At 48.8% G+C, this 19520-nt stretch overlaps 2 protein-coding genes across 2 annotated transcripts; one reads left to right on the top strand and one right to left on the bottom strand.

Moving 5' to 3' along the window:
- Nucleotides 1-798: 798 nt before the first annotated feature.
- Nucleotides 799-2674, top strand: LOC143007108 (photoreceptor outer segment membrane glycoprotein 2-like). The gene is made up of 3 exons (XM_076158517.1): nt 799-1379; nt 1469-1715; nt 2402-2674. The coding sequence occupies exons 1-3, from the start codon at nt 799-801 to the stop codon at nt 2672-2674; spliced, it is 1101 nt and encodes a 366-aa protein (XP_076014632.1).
- Nucleotides 2675-3967: 1293 nt separating this feature from the next.
- Nucleotides 3968-18857, bottom strand: ubr1 (ubiquitin protein ligase E3 component n-recognin 1). The gene is made up of 46 exons (XM_076158497.1): nt 18588-18857; nt 17570-17820; nt 16590-16668; nt 16375-16485; nt 14849-14979; nt 14545-14683; nt 14388-14450; nt 14171-14294; nt 13727-13834; nt 13543-13631; nt 13362-13460; nt 13122-13279; nt 12941-13040; nt 12721-12849; nt 12451-12631; nt 12296-12357; nt 12078-12188; nt 11901-11966; nt 11708-11809; nt 11548-11611; nt 11337-11461; nt 11198-11250; nt 11003-11105; nt 10860-10908; nt 10596-10750; nt 10392-10491; nt 10184-10287; nt 10021-10098; nt 9439-9620; nt 9145-9353; nt 8953-9055; nt 8684-8836; nt 8497-8597; nt 7942-8041; nt 7708-7856; nt 7472-7624; nt 7262-7329; nt 7012-7159; nt 6843-6930; nt 6571-6707; nt 6368-6476; nt 6222-6278; nt 6051-6128; nt 5788-5958; nt 5178-5279; nt 3968-5090 (listed from the first exon to the last, which is right to left on the bottom strand). Exons 1-46 carry the CDS (start codon nt 18630-18632, stop codon nt 4949-4951), a joined length of 5229 nt encoding a protein of 1742 aa, XP_076014612.1. The 5' UTR covers nt 18633-18857; the 3' UTR covers nt 3968-4948.
- Nucleotides 18858-19520: the final 663 nt, after the last annotated feature.

Raw genomic sequence — 19520 nt, 5'->3', positions numbered from 1 at the left:
AGGTCAAATCACAGTTTTGGTGTTTGAGCCTTTTTAGAACTGTTATTCTTGACACACACACATTGGTGCACGCGTGTGTGAGCCTTCTTTACTTTCCCAGTGCCTGGACACAGAGATTTGCGTAGGTGGCAGAAGGTGGGACCAAATCCCCTGCGGAGTCCAGGACTGATTAATGACTAAAGGGGATTATGAGGAGGCTGAGGACTGGCTGCTCGTCTCACACTGCTGCTGTGTGTGTGCGTGTGTGTGGTGGCCGCCTGCATACAAACACTACAAACGGCTGCCGTCTGAATCTAAGGATGTCCTTAAAACAGCCGCTGACAGAATGCTGACCGGACTGAGGTAGGAACACTGGATTACTTACACATCCTGTATTTGTCCAGACAGAACTGTCAAAGAAAGGAGTTTAGGAGGAGTTTAGTTTAAGTTACAGCTCTGATCTCTCCACAGTTTCTACCTCAGCTGTAGAAATGTTCTGTTATTGTAGTGCTGAGTTGTTGTTGATGTGTCGTTGCATTAAATAGCTGTTGAATCCAGTTTAAGCAGTTCCTTTCTGTTGTCACTCTCACTGCTGCAGCCTCACAGATCTGCCAGGACTTAGAACCATAATGCCGAATCCACAAGATATGGAAGATGAGTACCGGGCTAAGCAGATTATGAGCAGACCTTCAGAGCCGAGCCCACCACACCTCCTGGGGGATAATATCTTCCTCTCCCCTGCTCTACCTGCCTCCCACCCTTAAGCTCCACCTGGACTTTGAGACAAGCAAAACACAAAACACACAGAGGTCGTCTGCAATGGCTGTCCTGAGAGTGAAGTTCACCAAGACCAAGAGAGACAAACTGGCCCAGGTGCTGTGGATCCTGAACTGGATCTCCGTGGTGACGGGGGTCATCCTCTTCAGCCTGGGCCTCTTCCTCAAGGTGGAGATCAACAAGCGATGGGAGCTGATGGCCGAGCGGGACATCCAGTACGTCCCCAACATGCTGATCTCTGTGGGCCTCATCGCCTGCGCCATCAACTTCCTGGGAGGGAAGATCTGCTACGACTGCGTGGACTCCACCAAGTTCCTGCGCTGGAAGCTCATCATGTTGCCCTACATCATCTGCACCTTCTTCTTCACCTTCTGCGTGCTGGTGGGGGCGCTGATGTGCTACGGCATGCGGAGCGAGCTGGAGGAGGCCCTGACGGCGGGGCTGTCTGAGGCCATGAGGTTCTACAAAGACACGGACACGCCGGGACGCTGCTTCCTGAAGAGAACAGTGGACATGCTGCAGATCCAGTTTCAGTGCTGCGGCAATAGCGGCTTCAAAGACTGGTTCCACATCCAGTGGGTCAGCAACCGATACCTGGATATGTCCCAGAAACAAGTGGTGGAGTAAGTACACACACTCTTACCTTCTGACGCACAAAACCAGCCAGGATCCTCTCTCTCATCTCTTTCCTTCTCCTTTTTCTGCCGTCTAGCCGAATGAGGAGCAACGTGGAGGGGAAGTACCTGATGGACGGCGTTCCCTTCAGCTGCTGCAACATCAACTCCCCTCGGCCCTGCATCCAGCGGCAGGTGGCCAACAGCTCCGCCCACTTCAACTACGACCACCGGACGGAGGAGCTGAACCTGTGGATGAAGGGCTGTCGCCAGGCACTGCTGGAGTACTACACACACATCATGCAGTCCATCGGCCTCACCGTCCTCATCACCTGGCTCTTTGAGGTCAGAGCCTGGGACCCAAAGATTCACCAAACTGAACATTTATTTAGATGTAAACGTTCTGTGCTTATTTAGACTCTGTCCTCTCTGTCTTCTAAGTGTAGCTACAGTTGCTGCTCATTCACTTGATTTAATCCTCTGGTAAATCTCAGCTGCCACGCTCCAGCCTGGGTCACCTGAGGGCCAGGCAGGACTTGGACTCTCCCACTGACCTAGTTGCATGTGCATTTCCATATATTACATAAGTCTCAATGTCTGGCAAGCTTTAAGTAACAAAGCTACTAACTGAACTAGTAACTAAACTACTAACTAAATAACAGAGCTTTCAACAACGTAGCTTTTCAAGTATCTTGCTGTTTTTTGTCCTACAAGTAGCTGTGTAGCTGAGCAAAAGCTATACCATTTGTTATAGGAGGGGGCGGAGTCAGTATTGCTTACTTTGTTGTTATTTGTTCTCAGTTGTCGGTGTTGGCAAGCTACAAGTAACAAAGCTACTGATCCAACTACATTAAGTGGCTTGAGCTATTTTCAATAATGGAGCTATCAACAATGTAGCTTTTCAAGTCACTTACCCTTTTTTCCTTCAAGTAGCTGTGTAGCTCGGCAAAAGCTACTCCGCTATTTATCAAGCAAGGGGGCGGAGTCAACAAGGAATATTTTGACCTTTATTGTTGTGTATTTGTTTCCAGCTGTCTGTGCTGACGGGGGTGCGCTACCTGCAGACCTCCCTGGAGAACGTGCTGAGGCAGGGAGACCCCAACTCTGAGTCAGACGGCTACCTGCTGGAGAACAGCTTCATCGAGACGGCACGCACAAACCTGAACATCATCAAGAACCTGGGCAAGGGAAACCACATCGACGTGGCCGACAATGGAGACCCCAACATCAACGTCCCCTCCACCTTCAAAGCCCACTACGGGCCGGACAACGTGCCGCCTAAGCAGATCCCTGAGGACAGCTGACCACAGAGGGACATCAGCCAGCCTCTGAGGGCTTCACACGTGAGTCCCTTACTTGTCTCCTCAAGTAAAATGCCTTGACATCATGACATCATTCACACAAAGACATGGACTTGACTCCTGTACTGTAATCTGTTTTGTTTTTTTACAAATAATATCTTGTTGCCTGTTTCAATTGTACCATGAATGTGTCCTGACTGATGGAGTCAACCATCATCATCATCATCAGTTGAAATACTGTGATCCAAATCATGTGAATATGAATATTTGACCCGTTTCATGAAGATACGTGTGTGTGTGTGTGTGTGTGTGTGTGTGTGTGTGTGTGTGTGAGGTGGTGGCTCAAGTTGGAGCCAGAGCGTTTGAAGGTCATGAAGGTCAAACAGTTTTGGATTATTACATCAGATACTTGAATACTTGAGCAGCCACAGAGGCCTCAGGTCAGACAGGCACCTACAGGCCTGGAGGTGTCTGAGGTTCACTTTGCCTCATCTTAAATGTTGGGTTAGTAAGAATCTAGTGTAAAGGGATTCAGAGGATGAAACATTGAACTTCTGCAGCAGCATGGATTCCAATGATGACTCGTCTTCACCTTAAATGAGGATCCAAAGTTTCCACAAACGTCTTTACATCTCAATTTCACTCAATTATGGCTTCATTCATATCTGGTTTGTTGCCCTCCAGTTCATTGGTCTGACGCTTGATGAGCAAAGTGGAGGGATTGTGACAAATCTAAGGAATCAGAAAGAATTTAGATTTTTGAAAGATCTCATGTGCCTCAGCTCTGTGCTCAGCTGGTTATGGCCTCATCGTTTCCCTTAATGATCCACAGCTTTGTTTTAGTGGAAATAAGGCAACTTTGTCAATTTAATGATAGAGCCAACCAACAACCTGGCTGGTAGCTGTGTGTGTTGGTTTGTCTCTGCTTCTCTTCTCAGTTTAGAGTCACTGGGATGAAACAGTTAACACTCAATTCAGCATTTAGAGAAACATATCAAAGTAAAAAAAAAAATAGAGGTTGCTCCATTGAAAGTGTGATTTGATAAAGTTTTGGTAATGAGACTTGATTGTTTTAATAGCTGTTTGAATAGTTGTTTTTTTTAATGATGTTTATTTCTGCCTAATCTGGGAAATTCACTTAATTTTTCTATTTTTAGAGGTGAAATATTCCTTTATTGATTAGTTGCTGGGATGTGGATCTGTACTCTTCCCACAGTAGAGCTCCAGTGAGCGTGATCAGAGCGTGATGTGATGCAGTGATTGAGGCCACAGGAGCAGTTTTGTCTGTAGATGGGCGAGTGATTTTTATTTCCATGGCCTGGAAGTCAGAACACCATCAAACAAAGCACAACGTAAGAAATTAAATATACTTTTGTCCCAGGAACAGTAAAACAATATGAAACAGAGGAACTGAAATGCTAGAGAGTAACTTAGATTCTTTAATAAAAATGTACTAAAATGTACAAGTTGGGTTTTAAATAAAGGTTTTAAATTGTGGTTTACTCAAAGATCAACAGGTTTGTATTTGCAGTGGAGATTAAAGTACAAATAATAATAACGATCATGTGCCTCATTCGTGTGTTTTATAGATCAGGTTCATCATGTCTCAGTGTTAATATGCCAAAAGGGTATGAATCTGGAAACCATGGAAACAAGCAAACTCTACCTCGGTTACAGTAAAGCACTGAATCGACTTTGAATATAGCTTTGAAAATGTTGTATCATTCTATAAAGGTTTCATCTCTTATACTGTATATGTGCATATAGGAGCAAAGCTGATACGGACTTATGGCTCTGTCATTCAGAGGGAGTCACTGATTCATTAATGGGTCAAAGGGGAAAGCGGGAACGACGTCTCAGTCGGCCCAGAACAGCAGAAGAAGAAATATGAACTTAGGACAAAGAATAGTTTCTAACACAAAACCCAGAATGCAGATTTTTCACAGCATTTCCAATAAGAGACCTCACGTATATAAACAGAAAGTCAAAGCAAGAAGGTGTTAGCGTGTGTGTGATGTTGGTCTTTATTTCAATGAGCCTCTTTGTGACTGATGTGACTGCAGGAGAAGTTCGCCCCTCAGCAGGAGCAACAAACGAGGCGACTGGAGGTTTGTCCCGCCTTTCTGGAGTCCAGTAGAGATTTGTGGGGAGGGGATGGGGAGGGGTCGGCCGCTCGGGTGGGGGTTCATTGGCGTGTGTGCATGTATGCGTGTACTTGTGTGTGTGTGCACCTTGGCAGCGCTGTGGCAGAATGTCCTCCGCGGCTCGGGCCGATCATCACAACAACTGCCACTCAAAGGCGAACATGACGTTGACCACCTCCAGGCTGCGGGCGATCTCCTCCAGGATGCAGTGCTGCTGCCACAGCCGCTTCAGCTTCCTGTAGCGCTCGGGGCAAAGGTGCAGCGGGTTGCCTCGTCTAGGGATCCAAACGCACATAGATTAGCATACACGCTAATGCGGCAGAAACAATGGGTGGGAAGAGAAGCAGAGATGTTTTCTTTACCCCAGGTGAGGATCAGTCTCCCCGTAATCATCCAGGTACGGAGCAGGATAAGTACTTCCTCGAGTCTTACTGGCCATCAGCACGATCTCACACTCTCTTATCCTGCAAACATCACATCACAACACATGTTACTCACATCTCAGGAGACTGGAAGAAGAAGAAACAATGGATCAAGTAATAATAAAGTGGAAGAGGTAGTAGTTAGAAGAAGTGATTGTAGTGGTATAAGAGAGCAGCAGATGAAGAAGAAGAAGTGAAAGTAGTAACAGAAGAAGGGGGGGTGGTGGTAATAGAAGTAGAGGAAGAAGTACTGGTAGTTGAATTTGTCGTAAATCTGTGGTATTTATACAAGAAATAGAAGTACGTGGTACTGGTAGTAGTAATAGCAATAGTGAAAGAAGAAATTGTTGCATTAGAAGAAGCAGGAGCTACAGCAGAGGTAGAGAGGGAACAATAACAGAGGAAATGGCAGTAGTAGTAGTCGTAGTGGTTGTAATGGTAGTAGTAGGTTTCAAAGAAGAAATTGCAGTTGTAATAGAAGTAGTGTCAGTAGTAGTAGCAGTGATTGCAGGAGTGGAAGAAGCCATGGAGCTCCAGAGCCCTGACTGACCTGAGGAACATTCCCACTCCAGCCCCACAGGTGGCAGCGTGGGCCGTGCAGGCGCCCACGTCCTCACCCTCCACCTGCGTGATGCAGCAGGTGCTCTGAGAGCACAGCATGGCCCCGCAGAACAGGCACAGCGTCGGGTGCTTCCTCTCGTCGTCGACGAACTTGGGACACCTGCGGACAGAGAGACGAGACGACTGTGAGCGTGGACGGCCGATTGTGAGACTGGCGGAGAACGGAGAGAGAATCGCATGATGTTTACTGACTGGAAATGGCTGGCCTGGTTGAGGAGGACGCTGTAGTCCTCAGGAAGCTCGATCAGACGGTTCCTCCTCCTGGGGTATCTGCAGAGGAGAGCCAGCATTAAGCCATGTGGCAAGAGACAGAGGTGAGACTGAGAGGGTTAAAAGGAGGGACTGAGAGGGTTAAAGGAGTACCTGACAGTGGGGAGTTTGTCTTTCAGGGTCTGGATCACGGCTGAGCTGCCACACCACCTAGAGAACAAACACCAGCATTACAAGGGAAAGTGTGACAGGTGGAATAGAGAGGAGTGTGTGTGTGTGTGTGTGTGTGGACGGCTCACCTCTGCAGCAGGGGGGCCACGGCCTCACTGTGGTCCTGGAAGAGCTGGAACACATTGGGGGGCATTGCCAGGTAGCTGCACAGCGCCTCCATCTGTCCCTGAGCGGTGACTGCAAAAGAGGTACAACACTCAAATTCAAACAGGAGTCTGAGACGATGAGGCGCCATGACTCTGATGTGCAGGCCTGCTGTCATGTGACATACCGCCGGTGCTGCAGAGTTCTGCTGGAGGATGGACTCCTGTCAGGCAGCTGAAGAACAGAGTAGCGCAGCGCAGGAACGGGGCGATTCCTCTCCGCACACACTCGGCCACCGAGCTGCCGGAGACATCTGGAATCAACCTGAGGGACAAACAGCAGAGGGAATCATCAGGGAGGTGGATAAATGGAGGCGTTGGTCTGTCCATCAGTGAGAATGTGGTGACGCTCAGCCCACATCTGACACACAAACAACAGACAGAGTGTAGGAGTTGTTACCCTCCAGTGTGTTGTGACACTGTAGCATAGAGCTCTGCTGCTGCTCTGGCCTCGTCGCCCTCATCTCCACTCGCTACTGCGGGGAAATCTGCAAAAAGAAGAACATTCATTCATCAACCATAGTTTGGTTTTAGCCGTGCAGCATCAGCAGCAGGTTTCCTGTCCGCACCTGAAGAGGAGAGGAGGATCTGCAGCACATGAGCCATGGTGACCATGTGGATGATGTGCAGGTGGTTGTAAGCCGAGCTGACGGCAGACGGCTGCAGGTCCACCGCCTCCTCCTGGTACAGAGACGGAATGGACAACACCATCCCCACCTGACAAACACACACACACACATCACAGGTTACAACAGCCCGCGTTCAGATGAGTGTATGCTGAGGAAGAAGTCAGAGCTGAGGAGCTATGATAGAACCTACCAGTAGATGGAAGAAGTCCACCTCCAGCACAGACGGGGCGTTCTCTCTGCCCCGGAGCGGGACCAGGACTGGAGGGAGAAATGACAGTCATGACCACAAAGACACGGACAAACCAGCAAACAATCAACAGCAGCAACGATCCAAATGCATCAGCTTCTTCCCTGGATCAGGTCCAACCTCAACATCAGTTCATCCTTCTGACAAACCAACCTGCTAACATGTCAGCGAAGTGTCTCTGGATGACGGCCTGAGAGCTCTTCAGCCTCTGGGCGGCCGAGAACTGAACTATGGCCTTCAGACCAGCGAGCTGTCGGTTCTGCAAGGACCCAAAGAGCGACTTGTCCTCCTCCTGTAAGATGTTTTCTGTGAAGACGCACAAATCCACGTTAATGAAACTAACAAACCCAAGGAGCAGCGACAGAGAGAAGTGCTGAGTCAGCTCTCACCTATGGCCTGGATGGTGAAGGCACACGTGTTCCAGGCCATGACGGGCACACGGGATGACAGCTCGTTGGGGGCCGTCTGCAGTCCCACCCTGTGAATGGTGGTGGCGCACACGACCAGCATCTCCGCTATGCTCTCTGAGAACTTCCTCCTAAAATCAGCAGCAGGAGAGAAGTCAGTCCACTGCAGGGTAAACAAGGACGAGTCACTGTGAACACGCCGACACCGCCACTCACGGTTCCTGCACTCCGTAGCTCAGGATGGACCTGAAGTCTGGCTGCCCCTCTCCACAGAGTCCAGCGTCTCCACTGTCACTGCTGCTCTCTGCGGTAGAATCTGAGAGAGAGAAACACACAAGAGGCTCACAGGTCAACCAGACCATCACTGAGGCAGGGACGGGACTGAAGCCAAACACCAAATCAAAAGCTGTGAAAGAGCTTAAGGACAGACGGAAGAACACACAGCGCCATGGCGACAAAGAGCTGCTAAGCTGATAAGAGCTGCGGGAAAACAGGGGTGTGTGAGAGTGTGTGAGGGCTGAATCACTTCACAGCAGAAGCTTTCAATCACAACACAATCAGGCCACAGCTTCTACTGTGAGGCAGCCGAGGTGGTGAGCTTGTGTACTAACACCCCTCACTCTGTCACTGAGGGGTTAAGCTTGGGTTAGTTTGGTTCAGAAGCTGCTTTAGGTGTCGCTTTAGACATTTAGCATCTTATCCTTGTGAAACAGTTTAGCAAAGAGGTCCCAGAGTGTGAATGTGGTGCTTTGGTTGACTTTGTCTTCTCACCATTCTCCACAGCGACCGACTTGAGTCCTTTGATCCTGGCAGAGATGATCTGGATCCAGCGAGGCAGCGTCAGGTGCTGTCCAATTATTTCTGCATTTTCACTAAAGAGGAAGGAAGGAAAGAACATTTTGACCTCTGGCCTCTCAGCGCTGACCGGGCCGGGCCGAGCCGAGCGGACTGGACTTACTAGTTGAAGGTGAGCGGTTCCAGAGCGATGAGAGGAACGACGGTGTTGCACAGAGACTTGCAGAGGGGACACAGGTACTCGCCGTTCTCCAGGTCGATGATCAGCTCAGCGTGGAGTCGGTTCCTGGTCGTATTCTGGACCGCCTCAAAATACCTGCAGAATAAAGACCATGGGGACTGAATGATGCACCTTCACCCTCAACCCTGAAAGAAGAACTCAGAGCAAAAACTCTTATTGATCATACAAAACGTGTCCTTGTAATGACTCACTTCTGCCAGCAGGTGGCATGCATGACATGGCCACAGCTGCCAGTGTGTGTGCCCACAGCCAGGTCAGGAGGCATGAAGAGGGGATAGGACGCCTCTGCTGTCCCTTTAAAGAGACAAGAACACAAACACGTCAGCTCTGCCTCCCGTCTGCCAGGTGGTGCAGATGAAACACAAACATGAGTGAAAACAAACCTTCTGCTCTGTTGGTCAGCGTCTTCCCCCTGCACTGCGTCAGCACCGTGGACCTCTGCACGCAGGCCGTCAGCACCATGGCCGGAGCCTGAGACGCTACTTCCTGCTCCTCCTGGCACAGGATGCAGGTCAGCAGCTCCCTCTCCACCGGCGTGGACCCCCGCTGGGGCCCGACGGCCACACACAGCGCCCTCGGCTCCATGCTGCAGCTGGAGGGCAGACAGGAGAGCGTCAACATCAACCAGATAGAACGTTTATGGGCGCAGGCGTCATGTTCCCGGTGCTCCTCCTCACCTCTCGTTGGCGATGACGGCCCCTCCCTGCGTTCCGCTCTCTGGCATGTTGTCGTACAGCATCTTGTTGGACTCGATGAAGTTCTTCTGCATGGCCGACATCTGGGCCATGATCTTCTGCCGGTGGAGTTTGGCCGCCTCCGCCTTCCTCTTCCGCTCGGCTTTCTCTTTGTCCTGAGTGCTCTGAGCCCAACAAGGACAAATGAGAGGGTTCAGACTTCTCCCACTTCTTGGGTTTAAGTGTGCATTCATTCAAGAAACGTGAAACATGAAACAAACAAAAGAAACAAAGTTGCGTGACAGGAGCGTGAGCCGTGTGCTGCCAGATCACATAGCCTGCTATTTGCAAAAAATACCTGCATATTACGTTACACAACATTGTTGTCGGAAACGCTGAGGCTCACTCAACAAAACGGGCTGAAGTCCTTTTTATCAAGAGCTCACAAACAGCAAGTATCCTCCAAATGTCCCTGTGTTCTATAATGATGACTGTATTGTAACATTCATTATGTGAGATCAGTTCAGCCATAAGAGCCTCAAGTGCAGATTTGTTCCTGTTTCATTTCATTCTTTCCTGTTTTACCTCCTCTGGTTTGGTCTCCACACTCATGGAGGCTGAGGGACAGGACTTCTCTCTAAGGCACTTGACGATTTCAAACATCTAGCAGAGAAAAAAAACGTTCAACAGATCAAATAGTCGATCGATTATCATTTAATTTGTCGCTGAACCTTCTCCAACGTTCTACCTGGAGCAGCCACTTGATCATGTCTTTCTGGGCTTCCAGAGAAGGAACAGCCTTCATCTTGGACAGCAGGAGGAACACAGATCTGCCTTGTTGGGAACCGTTTCCTTTAAGAACAGAATAGAGATTTAAGCCGTCAACAAAAGAAAAGACGGCGAGCGCGATGACGTCATCACAGCAAGCATAATGGAGTTAGTTTCTGTGCACTCACTGCGAGCCTTCAGACTGAAATCAAAGGCCACTTCCTCCACGGTGTTGTCCTCCAGCTGAGTCTTCTCCTCTAGCAGCCCCTGGCCTATCAGGTGCAGGGCCTGGGTGAGGAGAAGCAGGTGTTTAGTTACTGTAGGTGACTAGAGGGCAGGGCGGAGTGAGTTAGTGAGTGAGTGAGAAAGGAAAGAGAGGAAGATGAAGGTACCCTCTGAATCATGGCCTCTGTCCACAGAGTGGCTCGGTCCTCCACACCTCTCTGCAGGACGCGTCTCAGGATGTGGATCATAATGTCACAGCTCAGCAGGCGCACCACGCTGCAGAAGGCCGGGCAGAAGGCGGGGGGCACCGGAGGACGCAGGGCTGAGAGGGAGACAGAGAGGAGAGGAGGAGGAGGTGATTAATGAGCAAGCAGTGTGAGGAAAAGGGGGTCACATCTTCCTCACAGCGCAGAGCAAAGATGCTGGCTCACCTTTATCGTTGCCATCCTGAGCTCTCCTCTTCTTCTGGGACTCTTCGGCCTGAAACGAGGAGAAAACAAACAACAGAATGAAGGAAAATCAACCAGGAGCTGAAACTAAATCCTCCAAACTGCTGTTCAGGTGTGGGCGTTACCTTGCTATACTGAGATCTGGAGTAGTGGTAGAAGAAAGGGTTGAACTCTGGCAGATGCTCTTTCTTGACTTCATATAAACCATAACCTGATACACCAGGTTTCCTAAAAACAAATAAATGAACAGATTAAACCTCACAAGCCTTTCGCAAAAAAAATAAACCAAATCTTGAGCTGTGATTGTTTCCTTTACGTACTTGAAGGTGGCGACTTTAGTGATGACCGCCTCCAGGCCTGTTTCATGGCTCTCCTGCAAAGAGAGAACATCTCATAGTTCACAGGTCCTTCACCTTCAGTCAGTAGCTGAGCTCATAGTGGTGTGACGGAGCCTCTTACGTTCTCAGGGAGACCCTTGGCCAGGCTGCTGTGAGCCATCGGCTCGATGCACAGTAGGTGGATGACTTCCCTCATCGTCACGTCCTCTTTGGTCACGTGACTGATCCCTGGGACGTAGCGCTCACCTGAACACACACACAGAGGTCACACACTGTGGAAAAGTTCACATCTTTGTCTGTAATCTAACAGAGTGAAGAATGTGACACCTTACCGACGATGGTGACCAGGAGGTAGAGCATTTCCTCTGTCAAACGATTCAGCTGCACCACTTCCTCCTGCACATGGAGTCACATTCATCATCATCATCATCTTCATCGTCACATATATCATTGGTCGGCTGTGTCTTGATTCACCGGTTGACTGATTCTTACCTGGTCTTTGCTTGAACCGCCTCCGTTGAAATAATCAAAGAGCTCGAATCTCAACAGGATCAGCATGATGAAGTGGTTGGAGTCCATCTTAGCAGCAGCGATCTGTAAGGAGCAGATGACATCATCGCTTTGTAAACATCAAAAGGGAAAGATTTCGAGGACGATGACGGACGCTTTGGTCCGCTGACGTTACCTGAAGCATGAGGATGTCCTTATCATACATCTCATCCCGGCATTTCACATCCTGGTAGTAATAAATCTGAACACGACACAAGAAGGAAAACAGAATGAAAACTTTATCTCGTGCGGCTAAAGGAAGCAGTGAGACAGCAGCAGCAGTGAGACAGCAGCAGCAGCAGCGCTTGTGTACCTGGCTGACCAAGGACAGGCCGTTCCTACGCCACATTTCAGCCGACACCTGCGCGGCGAGCACCACGCAGCGCAGAGGATGCTCCACCAGCTGCACAAAGTCATACCTCTCCTGCAACACACACATACACACACTCTTCATCTCCAGCACCCACAGAACCTTAAACTTCCACAGCACAGAAGACGAATAAACAATCAAGAACTATATGGATCACTCACAGGATCAGCCAACTCCTGCAGATGTTGGACTGCACCTGTTCTGCACAGATGAACATACAGGCCTGTGGGAAACAACACAGAGGCCAAACGATCAGGAAAGATGTCCAACCTTTATGACAGAATGAACCACAGAGACTGATATTCAGCTCTCCTACCTGCTATAAGCCTGGAGATGGGCAGATGGATGCTGACCGACTCCTGGGACACTTTGTATGGACGGACATGCAGGATGTGTTTGCACATGTAGAAGTCAGACGCCTCCCTGTGAAACGGCTGGTTGCCACACTGCATCAGGGCTTTGTGGCACTCCTTAAAGGTCAGCAGCAGGATCTCATCCTGAGGGGGGACAGAAGGGAAATACCTGATGGAACCAAATACCACATAACAACAGAAATGGGTGAAAAATGTGGAGATGGACAACTCACATCAGATGAGCACCAGTCCTGGAACATGGCGAGGATGTGGCGGAGCTGGATCTGGAGGGAGAAGCCGGCCTCCCACTCGGGCTCCACCGCGATGTGCTGGCCGAACTGGCGCTTCACTTCCTCCATCCCCTGAGCGGGAAACGGGATAGAGACTCAGTGATTATCTGCTCAGCCACTGTGACTCACTGTGACTCAGCAGCAGGGATGGAATGACTCGCACCTGCATGCATTTGAGGAGCCCCAGAAAGACCCTGAAGCCCTCCAGGAACTGTCTCTGCAGCTCTTCAGTCCACATCGAGGGTTTACTGATCAGAATATACCTGAGACGGAGGAAAGTAAAGGTTTAGACGCGGAGCAGAGATGTTTGGAGCACAGATCCTGTAAGCTGCTCGGGTCGTCACCTCAGGTCGTGGAAAATGACCTGGATGCGCAGGAACTTGTCCGAGTTGTAGCCCAGGAAGAAGAAGCGATTGTTCTCATCCAGATACTCATGCAGCAGTTCCATGGCTGTGTCAACTATCACCTTAATGACATTGACCTCTTCAATCAGATGTCTGGCCTAAGAGACAAACAGGAAACATGAGACCAGACCCAAAGCATACAGTCCACACACACACACTCATACAGCAACCGATCCATACCAGTGTGGGGACGGTGAAGATCTGGACGGACAGAGCAGTGATGGAAATGCTCCTCTCGTGGTCGTCGATGATGTAATCCTTCTGCAGAGCTTTGTAGTGCTGAGAAGACAACGACAAGGCTCGTGTTGACTTGAAGAAGAAGAAGAACGAACACAAACGAGGGACTGTGTCGTGTTTCTACCTTTGTAAACTGGATGGCAAACAGTCTCTTGAACTCCGTCTCCATGAACAGACTGCAGAAGATCAGCTCGTGTACCATCTTACGAGCTCCTTTAGCGAAAGAAAACAATCGTTGTTTGTTACATGAAGTGGAGTTGGGAGTTATTGCTGCATATGAACGGTGATGTCATCTCAGGTCTACTTGCCTTTGTACATTTTGGCATCGTGCAGCATCAGTCTGCTGATGAGACAAGGCCGCTCGTCATCCGTGCTGTGCTTCAGTGCCACCTGGCAGAAAGCCTGCCTGAAGCCCACTACACACACACACACACACACACACACACACACACACACACACACACACACACACACACACACACACACACACACACACACACACACACACACACACACACACACACACACACACACACACTTACACTTACTTTCAGGTCACTCTGGGAACCTTTTTGACTGAAGCTATATCAGTACTTCTTTAATAATACTTGTAATCTGTGTTTGACCCCAAAGATTTGAGGATGAAAGTGAAGCGGCTGGGTGCAGAGCAGAGCGGCGTCTGGATCAGAGGCGTCTGCAGTAACAATCAGTGCTGAGCGTCACTTGGTCAGTTGAGCAAAGACGAAAATCACCTGAATAACCGATGATCTTTTGGAACCAGGCTCCCAGACGCAGGGCGAAGGTTTGATGAGCCATCACGGCCGCGTGGAGGATCTCCACACGCAGCGGCTGCAGGGAGATGTGCTCAGAGTTGGACTGCAAACACACAGAGATGAGAGAGTCAGACACTGTTCTTGTTTTGAATCCTAAAAAGCTGAAGCGAGTGCAGATGGAGTGGCTGGTATTTACCCTGATGAGGTCTTTGGCTTGCTGGCAGGAACGAAGCGTCGCTCTCTTTACTGCACGCCGCCCCTGCGTCCGTTAGCAATAGTAGACATATAATGAGGAAATGGGCAGCTGACTTAATGTTGAGTGAAAGTTGCAAGTGTTTAAAACTGATGTGTACCTCCTTATCAATAAGTGCGGTCTGCGTCTGTGCCTCGCCGTGATCACAGTGGATGGAGAGCTGCAGCGTGTAGATCACGTGCTCGTACGAGTGGTGCTCGTCGTTGTACAGCACGCAGTAGAACGCGTTCTCCTTCGACCTGCATGGTTAAAGAAACAAAAGCACTTAGCATTTGTATATGCACTTATACTGTTACCGTGTGTGTGTGTGTGTGTGTGTGTGTGTGTGTGTGTGTGTGTGTGTGTGTGTGTGTGTGTGTGTGTGTGTGTGTGTGTGTGTGTGTGTGTGTTTACACGGTTGTTACCTGGGCTGGAGTTCTGTGGGCAGCTCAAAGTTCTCCTCCCACGCCAAGAAGTCAGTGGCGTACTGCAGCAGCACGTGGAACAGCTTCTCTGCACGCTCATACAGGCCGGGCTCCAACGCGGTGCACTCATCCTGCAGAGGGACAGGAAGACACACACACAGAGTTTTACTTCATGTCTCCATCACATTGTGGTGACTGTATTGATAATGAATCATCAGAGAACAGAAGTATGTTTGGTTGTTTGTGAACAAGCTGTGTCTGTGTCTGTGTGTGTGTGTGTGTGTGTGTGTGTGTGTGTGTGTGTGTGTGTGTGTGTGTGTGTGTGTGTGTTCTGTATTGATTATCACAAAGAGCCGCTCTTCATAAATCCGGGCTGTGACGATGACATTCTTGTAAATTGAACCCAAACTCACAGGAGCAGAGTTGTTAAATAACTTCTCATCCCCGTCCATTTCCTCTTTTATCAGCAGTGACTCTACATAATGCCACAGTCAGCTTGTCTAAATATTGTGCCTTATATAAGAGAAACAAGCAGCTGGCCCGGTCGTGTTCAGATCAAATCCCCTGAGAGCAAACATTCCACACAGCAGCAGAGTATTTCATACAAATGTACGACATTTGGCACATAAACCAAACAAACCCCAGAGTGCGTCCGGACATTTACAGCAGTCACTACGTCACACCACTGTGTGAGAACAGGCACTGGGTTCTACAACCTGCACAGCCCTGCAAGCTGTTTCATGTTGAAAGAGGAGACGGTGTTGTGGTCATGTGTCACTGCTGCTGGTTGAGTCCAGGCTCAGATCTACTGTGACACACACACACAGACACACAGCGGCCTGGCGGGCTGAGGACAGCAGGGATGGCGTTAACAGAAGCGCCTGCTGTTTATGGAAACGGGCGCAGAGCCACCGAGCTGCACGTCTACTCAGCGGCCCTCAGCGCTGATCGTATCAGCGGGACGCCCAAACGCTGTGATTAGCAAACAAAGGATGACAAAGAGGTCCAGGACAACAACAACAACGACCAGAATCAGCAGAATCTCCACGCCCAATTCTCAGCAGCAGGGCGGTGAGAGAGCTGAAAATCAATCCTCCAAAACTGAAGACATCAGAGCAAAGCTGGGCCACATTTAGGCCACAGTGGATCAGCTGGACTTTAGTATGATGCAATATGAGGGGCAAGGACAACAACTGTTCTTTTTAACTCATCCTAGACGACATAGATTGATATTATGACATTAGTTTAGTCGATCTGGTAGTAATAAAAAGGCTCAGATCAGGAAGGGACCCAACACCTGCGTCACCCTAAGGCCCCAAAGTCAGTGTCACGTTCATAACACTTCCGTCCCTGGTGATTCTCTTCATGTGTGCAGGTTTACAAAGTGCTTTATGTTTTCCTTGTTTCCCAAGCAGAGATTACAGCCAAAAGAGCAGCAGCCGACCTAAGACGGGAAAATAAGTACTCTGGGGTGCCGGCCCCTCCCATCTCCCGCCTCCCTGTATCCGGCATGTTGCGTAACTCACCGTTACCATGGCAGAGGCCGTCCCTGGGTCGTGTCTGGAGCAGCAGGGGCCGATCTTCCAGGCCTCTACGTCCCCGCAGTCGCAGACCCCCCCGCCGGATGACGCATGCATCTGGGGAACATGCATGTACAGTAAGTGACTGAGGAGAAGCAGGGTCATATCATGAGAACAGACACAGTTAAGAGGAACCGAGATGCGAGTAGAGGCGTCCCCACCTTGTACCGATGTCCCTTGTGGACACTGTCCTGGAAGCAGTCCATGCAGAGGACGCAGGTGGGGTCTATGGCACAGTCCCTGCAACCGGCACCAGAGGAGGAGTTTTGTTAGATGGAGCAAATGTCAAACCACTGTGTGCACTTTCACCCCCCGACAGCAAATGTAAACAAAGTCATGAGTAATATAAAGCGGCAGTTTGAATACCTGAGTTACTGGGTTCTACTCAAACTGAGTGCGGTGCAGAGTAAACTTCACCGCCCCACACGTGCCGTCGCTCACGCCGAGTGTGTATTTAGTTCCGCAATTTCAATGCAGTCAAGTGAGCTCTTTGCCCGTCTTTGTGTTTGTCTGGCTGTTGTAGTTGATTCAGTGTCACCGACCGTAAACAGGACGGGATTTGTTTCAGCAAACAGGAGTAAACTGTGTCATAACATTACTTCATGTGTCTGCAAGTCAATTACAGCCTTTTATTGTGTTCATGACGTGAATCGATACCTTTGTTTACTCAGCATGGCTTGTTGACATCATCATATCGTATCGTGCTGGTTAGAATGAAATGATTTAGGCGACTGCACCGACCGACTGAGACACATTGATTAGATTGAATAATTCCTCCTGCTGACTGACAGCTTTCTGATTCATTATTTTAAATGTTTCAGGTCACGGACTTCCACTCACAGAACTGCATCCGGGAACTGGGGGGAGAGATCTGATCATTAACTATTCATCTTAACAGGTAAGAGGTCATTCCAACTAAAGGATGATTAGAGAACGACTGAATAAGGTGTCAAAATGCCTGAACAGGAACTCTGAGTCTACAGGTAAACTCCACATACTTGTCCTTCCCTTTTTGCCTGAGGTGCAACGATCAGCTTGACTTTGTTTACTTTGTGCAGCAGGTAGGTGACACTAGGTCAAATACAAGTACATGTGTAAACGTCTGAGTATCGTTATTATTAATGGTTGCTCGTCTTAAGACCTGCAGGAGTAAACCGTCTCGCCCTCCTTGAAGACCCGTCCACATAGCTGGGAGGAGGTGCTGGTCTGGTTGAGCTTCTTCAGACCCTCCTGAGGATCTTCTCCGAACAGGAAGCACTCCAGAGGGTGGAGGAGTCGTTTCTGAGCCAGCTCCTCTTCCTCCTGAGGGGTGGACTCCTTCTTCCTGCAATAGATCTGTGGCACCTGCTCCTTGAAGTGGCGGAGCAGGTCCACCTTCAGGTCTGCAGCCACCTGCCAACAGAAGAGAGAGAGCGAGACCTGATTGGAACAAGTGACACATTTTCTGTCTGTATGATACAAACTATATCATATATTTGCAGAGAAACAACAGATTTGTGTAATTATAGTTTCTTGTCCTTCACCTGTGCCTGAATCTGAAAGGAGGTGATGGTTTTCTAACATTTTGCTTTTCAGTCTCATGGGTTTCAGTGTTTGTTCCAGCACTGATCGTTCCGTCAATAATTATATTGACAACTGCTACCTGCTCTCCATTGCTGCCGCTGCTCCTTTTTTTTGTTTTGCTTTCGATATTCCATCATCGGGGCCCAATTCCATTTAGTCAAGATTTCACTTTCACATTGTGTTCATCGACACCCCGGGCCGGACCGAGACAGATTAAATTCTGAGATTAAACCCGGTGCCGTTTTGGGCTCGGTGCCATGTTGCTAAAAATTGTCGCGAAGCTTTGGACAACAAAGGCGTCCACCCAGTGAATATTAGTGAAGTCGCTCTCCCACATTAATGTTTTATCGTCCGTATTTAACTGCTTTTACATGCGGACTCGCAACTGCACGTAATGAGAGAAACAGCACGACAGCGAGCTTTCTTATCGTGTAGCTACCACGGGAGCTAGCAATGACAGCTATCTCGGTTAACTACATCGTCCTTCAATTGGACATTTAGACAAAACTCAACCTAGTAAACAGCGTAATAAACCCCGGTGTTGTGTTACTGTGTGTCGGGGTCAATTGCCATGTCCACTGCTCACAAACACGTACCTTGCTGAGCTCCACTCCGTCTATGGGTTTCTCACGCTCCGCCATATTCCATCTGCCGTAAAGGAGGTGTCGCTAGGAGACTGTTTCCCTCGTACTCAAAACCTGTTGAGGCGAAGTGAGATAATTGAAAGTGAGAAAAAAAGAAAGAGACGTGTGTTCTTTTGTTGGTCTTCTTTTACATAGCCGAGGGAATGTCAGTGTACGCTACGAGCGATATGCGTCAGGAAACGGCAACAAAACAAACGCAACCGAAAGGTGATAGAAGATGACGCGCGGTCGCCCCCTAGTGGTGAGCGGAGGCGAAAGCGTCTAAACTGAAAATATCTCAAAGGGAAAATCAGGCAGCGACGCCAATCATCAGATGTTGTCATGTTTACGTTTAATGGTTTTACATTTTAATACATTTACACAGCAAATACAACAATAACAGCGACTACGTCGATTTATTATTATTGAACTCGTCATGGGGGTATGAATAGATTATATGAATGCGCTAAACGGCCGCTAGATGGCGTAAGTTGACGAAAGTAGAAGTTGACAAACAGTTTTAGGAGACTGTATGATGACATGAAGGCTTTCTTGTCCGGTTTTGTATTCCGGATAATGAGACCACATTTTAACGCAATGTTGACAAAACACCTTCGCATTGCAATCAGATCACACAACAACAAAAAGGTGGATTGTTAGGTAGTCCCTTAAACACAAGCGTTTTCGTTTCTTAGATTTTGTATACGGGTAAATCTGAATTCACGCTTAATTAGTTACAAATGTGTTTTTTGTTTTTGTTCAAGTGGATTATTGTAAAATTCATTGTTAATTCATAGTGTAACGGATACACGGTACGCCAGTGTTCTACTAATGCGGCAGAGAAAAGTCAAACATTTACAAGACACGCAAATATGGTAGATAATCGATGCTTCCGGAATCAAACAT

This window comes from Genypterus blacodes, unplaced genomic scaffold (genome assembly GCF_046128005.1).
Source record: "Genypterus blacodes isolate CSIRO-AG114 ecotype Tasmania unplaced genomic scaffold, CSIRO-AGI_Gbla_v1 ptg000082l_1, whole genome shotgun sequence".
NCBI lineage: Eukaryota > Metazoa > Chordata > Actinopteri > Ophidiiformes > Ophidiidae > Genypterus > Genypterus blacodes.
The sequence above is the reverse complement of the archived record's forward strand: the minus strand, read 5'-3'. Positions and strand labels throughout refer to the sequence as shown.

What these genes read in the sequence shown, in the direction of transcription:
- LOC143007108 (XM_076158517.1), top strand. Translation starts at nt 799, where the DNA reads ATGGCTGTCCTGAGAGTGAAGTTCACCAAGACCAAGAGAGACAAACTG. An exon ending in TCCCAGAAACAAGTGGTGGA is followed by an intron (nt 1,380 to 1,468) that starts GTAAGTACACAC and finishes TCTGCCGTCTAG; the next exon opens with CCGAATGAGGAGCAACGTGG. An exon ending in TCATCACCTGGCTCTTTGAG is followed by an intron (nt 1,716 to 2,401) that starts GTCAGAGCCTGG and finishes ATTTGTTTCCAG; the next exon opens with CTGTCTGTGCTGACGGGGGT.
- ubr1 (XM_076158497.1), bottom strand. Translation starts at nt 18,632, where the DNA reads ATGGCGGAGCGTGAGAAACCCATAGACGGAGTGGAGCTCAGCAAG. An exon ending in CCCACAGAACTCCAGCCCAG is followed by an intron (nt 14,684 to 14,848) that starts GTAACAACCGTG and finishes TTAACCATGCAG; the next exon opens with GTCGAAGGAGAACGCGTTCT. An exon ending in GTCGGTCGCTGTGGAGAATG is followed by an intron (nt 8,042 to 8,496) that starts GTGAGAAGACAA and finishes TCTCTCTCTCAG; the next exon opens with ATTCTACCGCAGAGAGCAGC.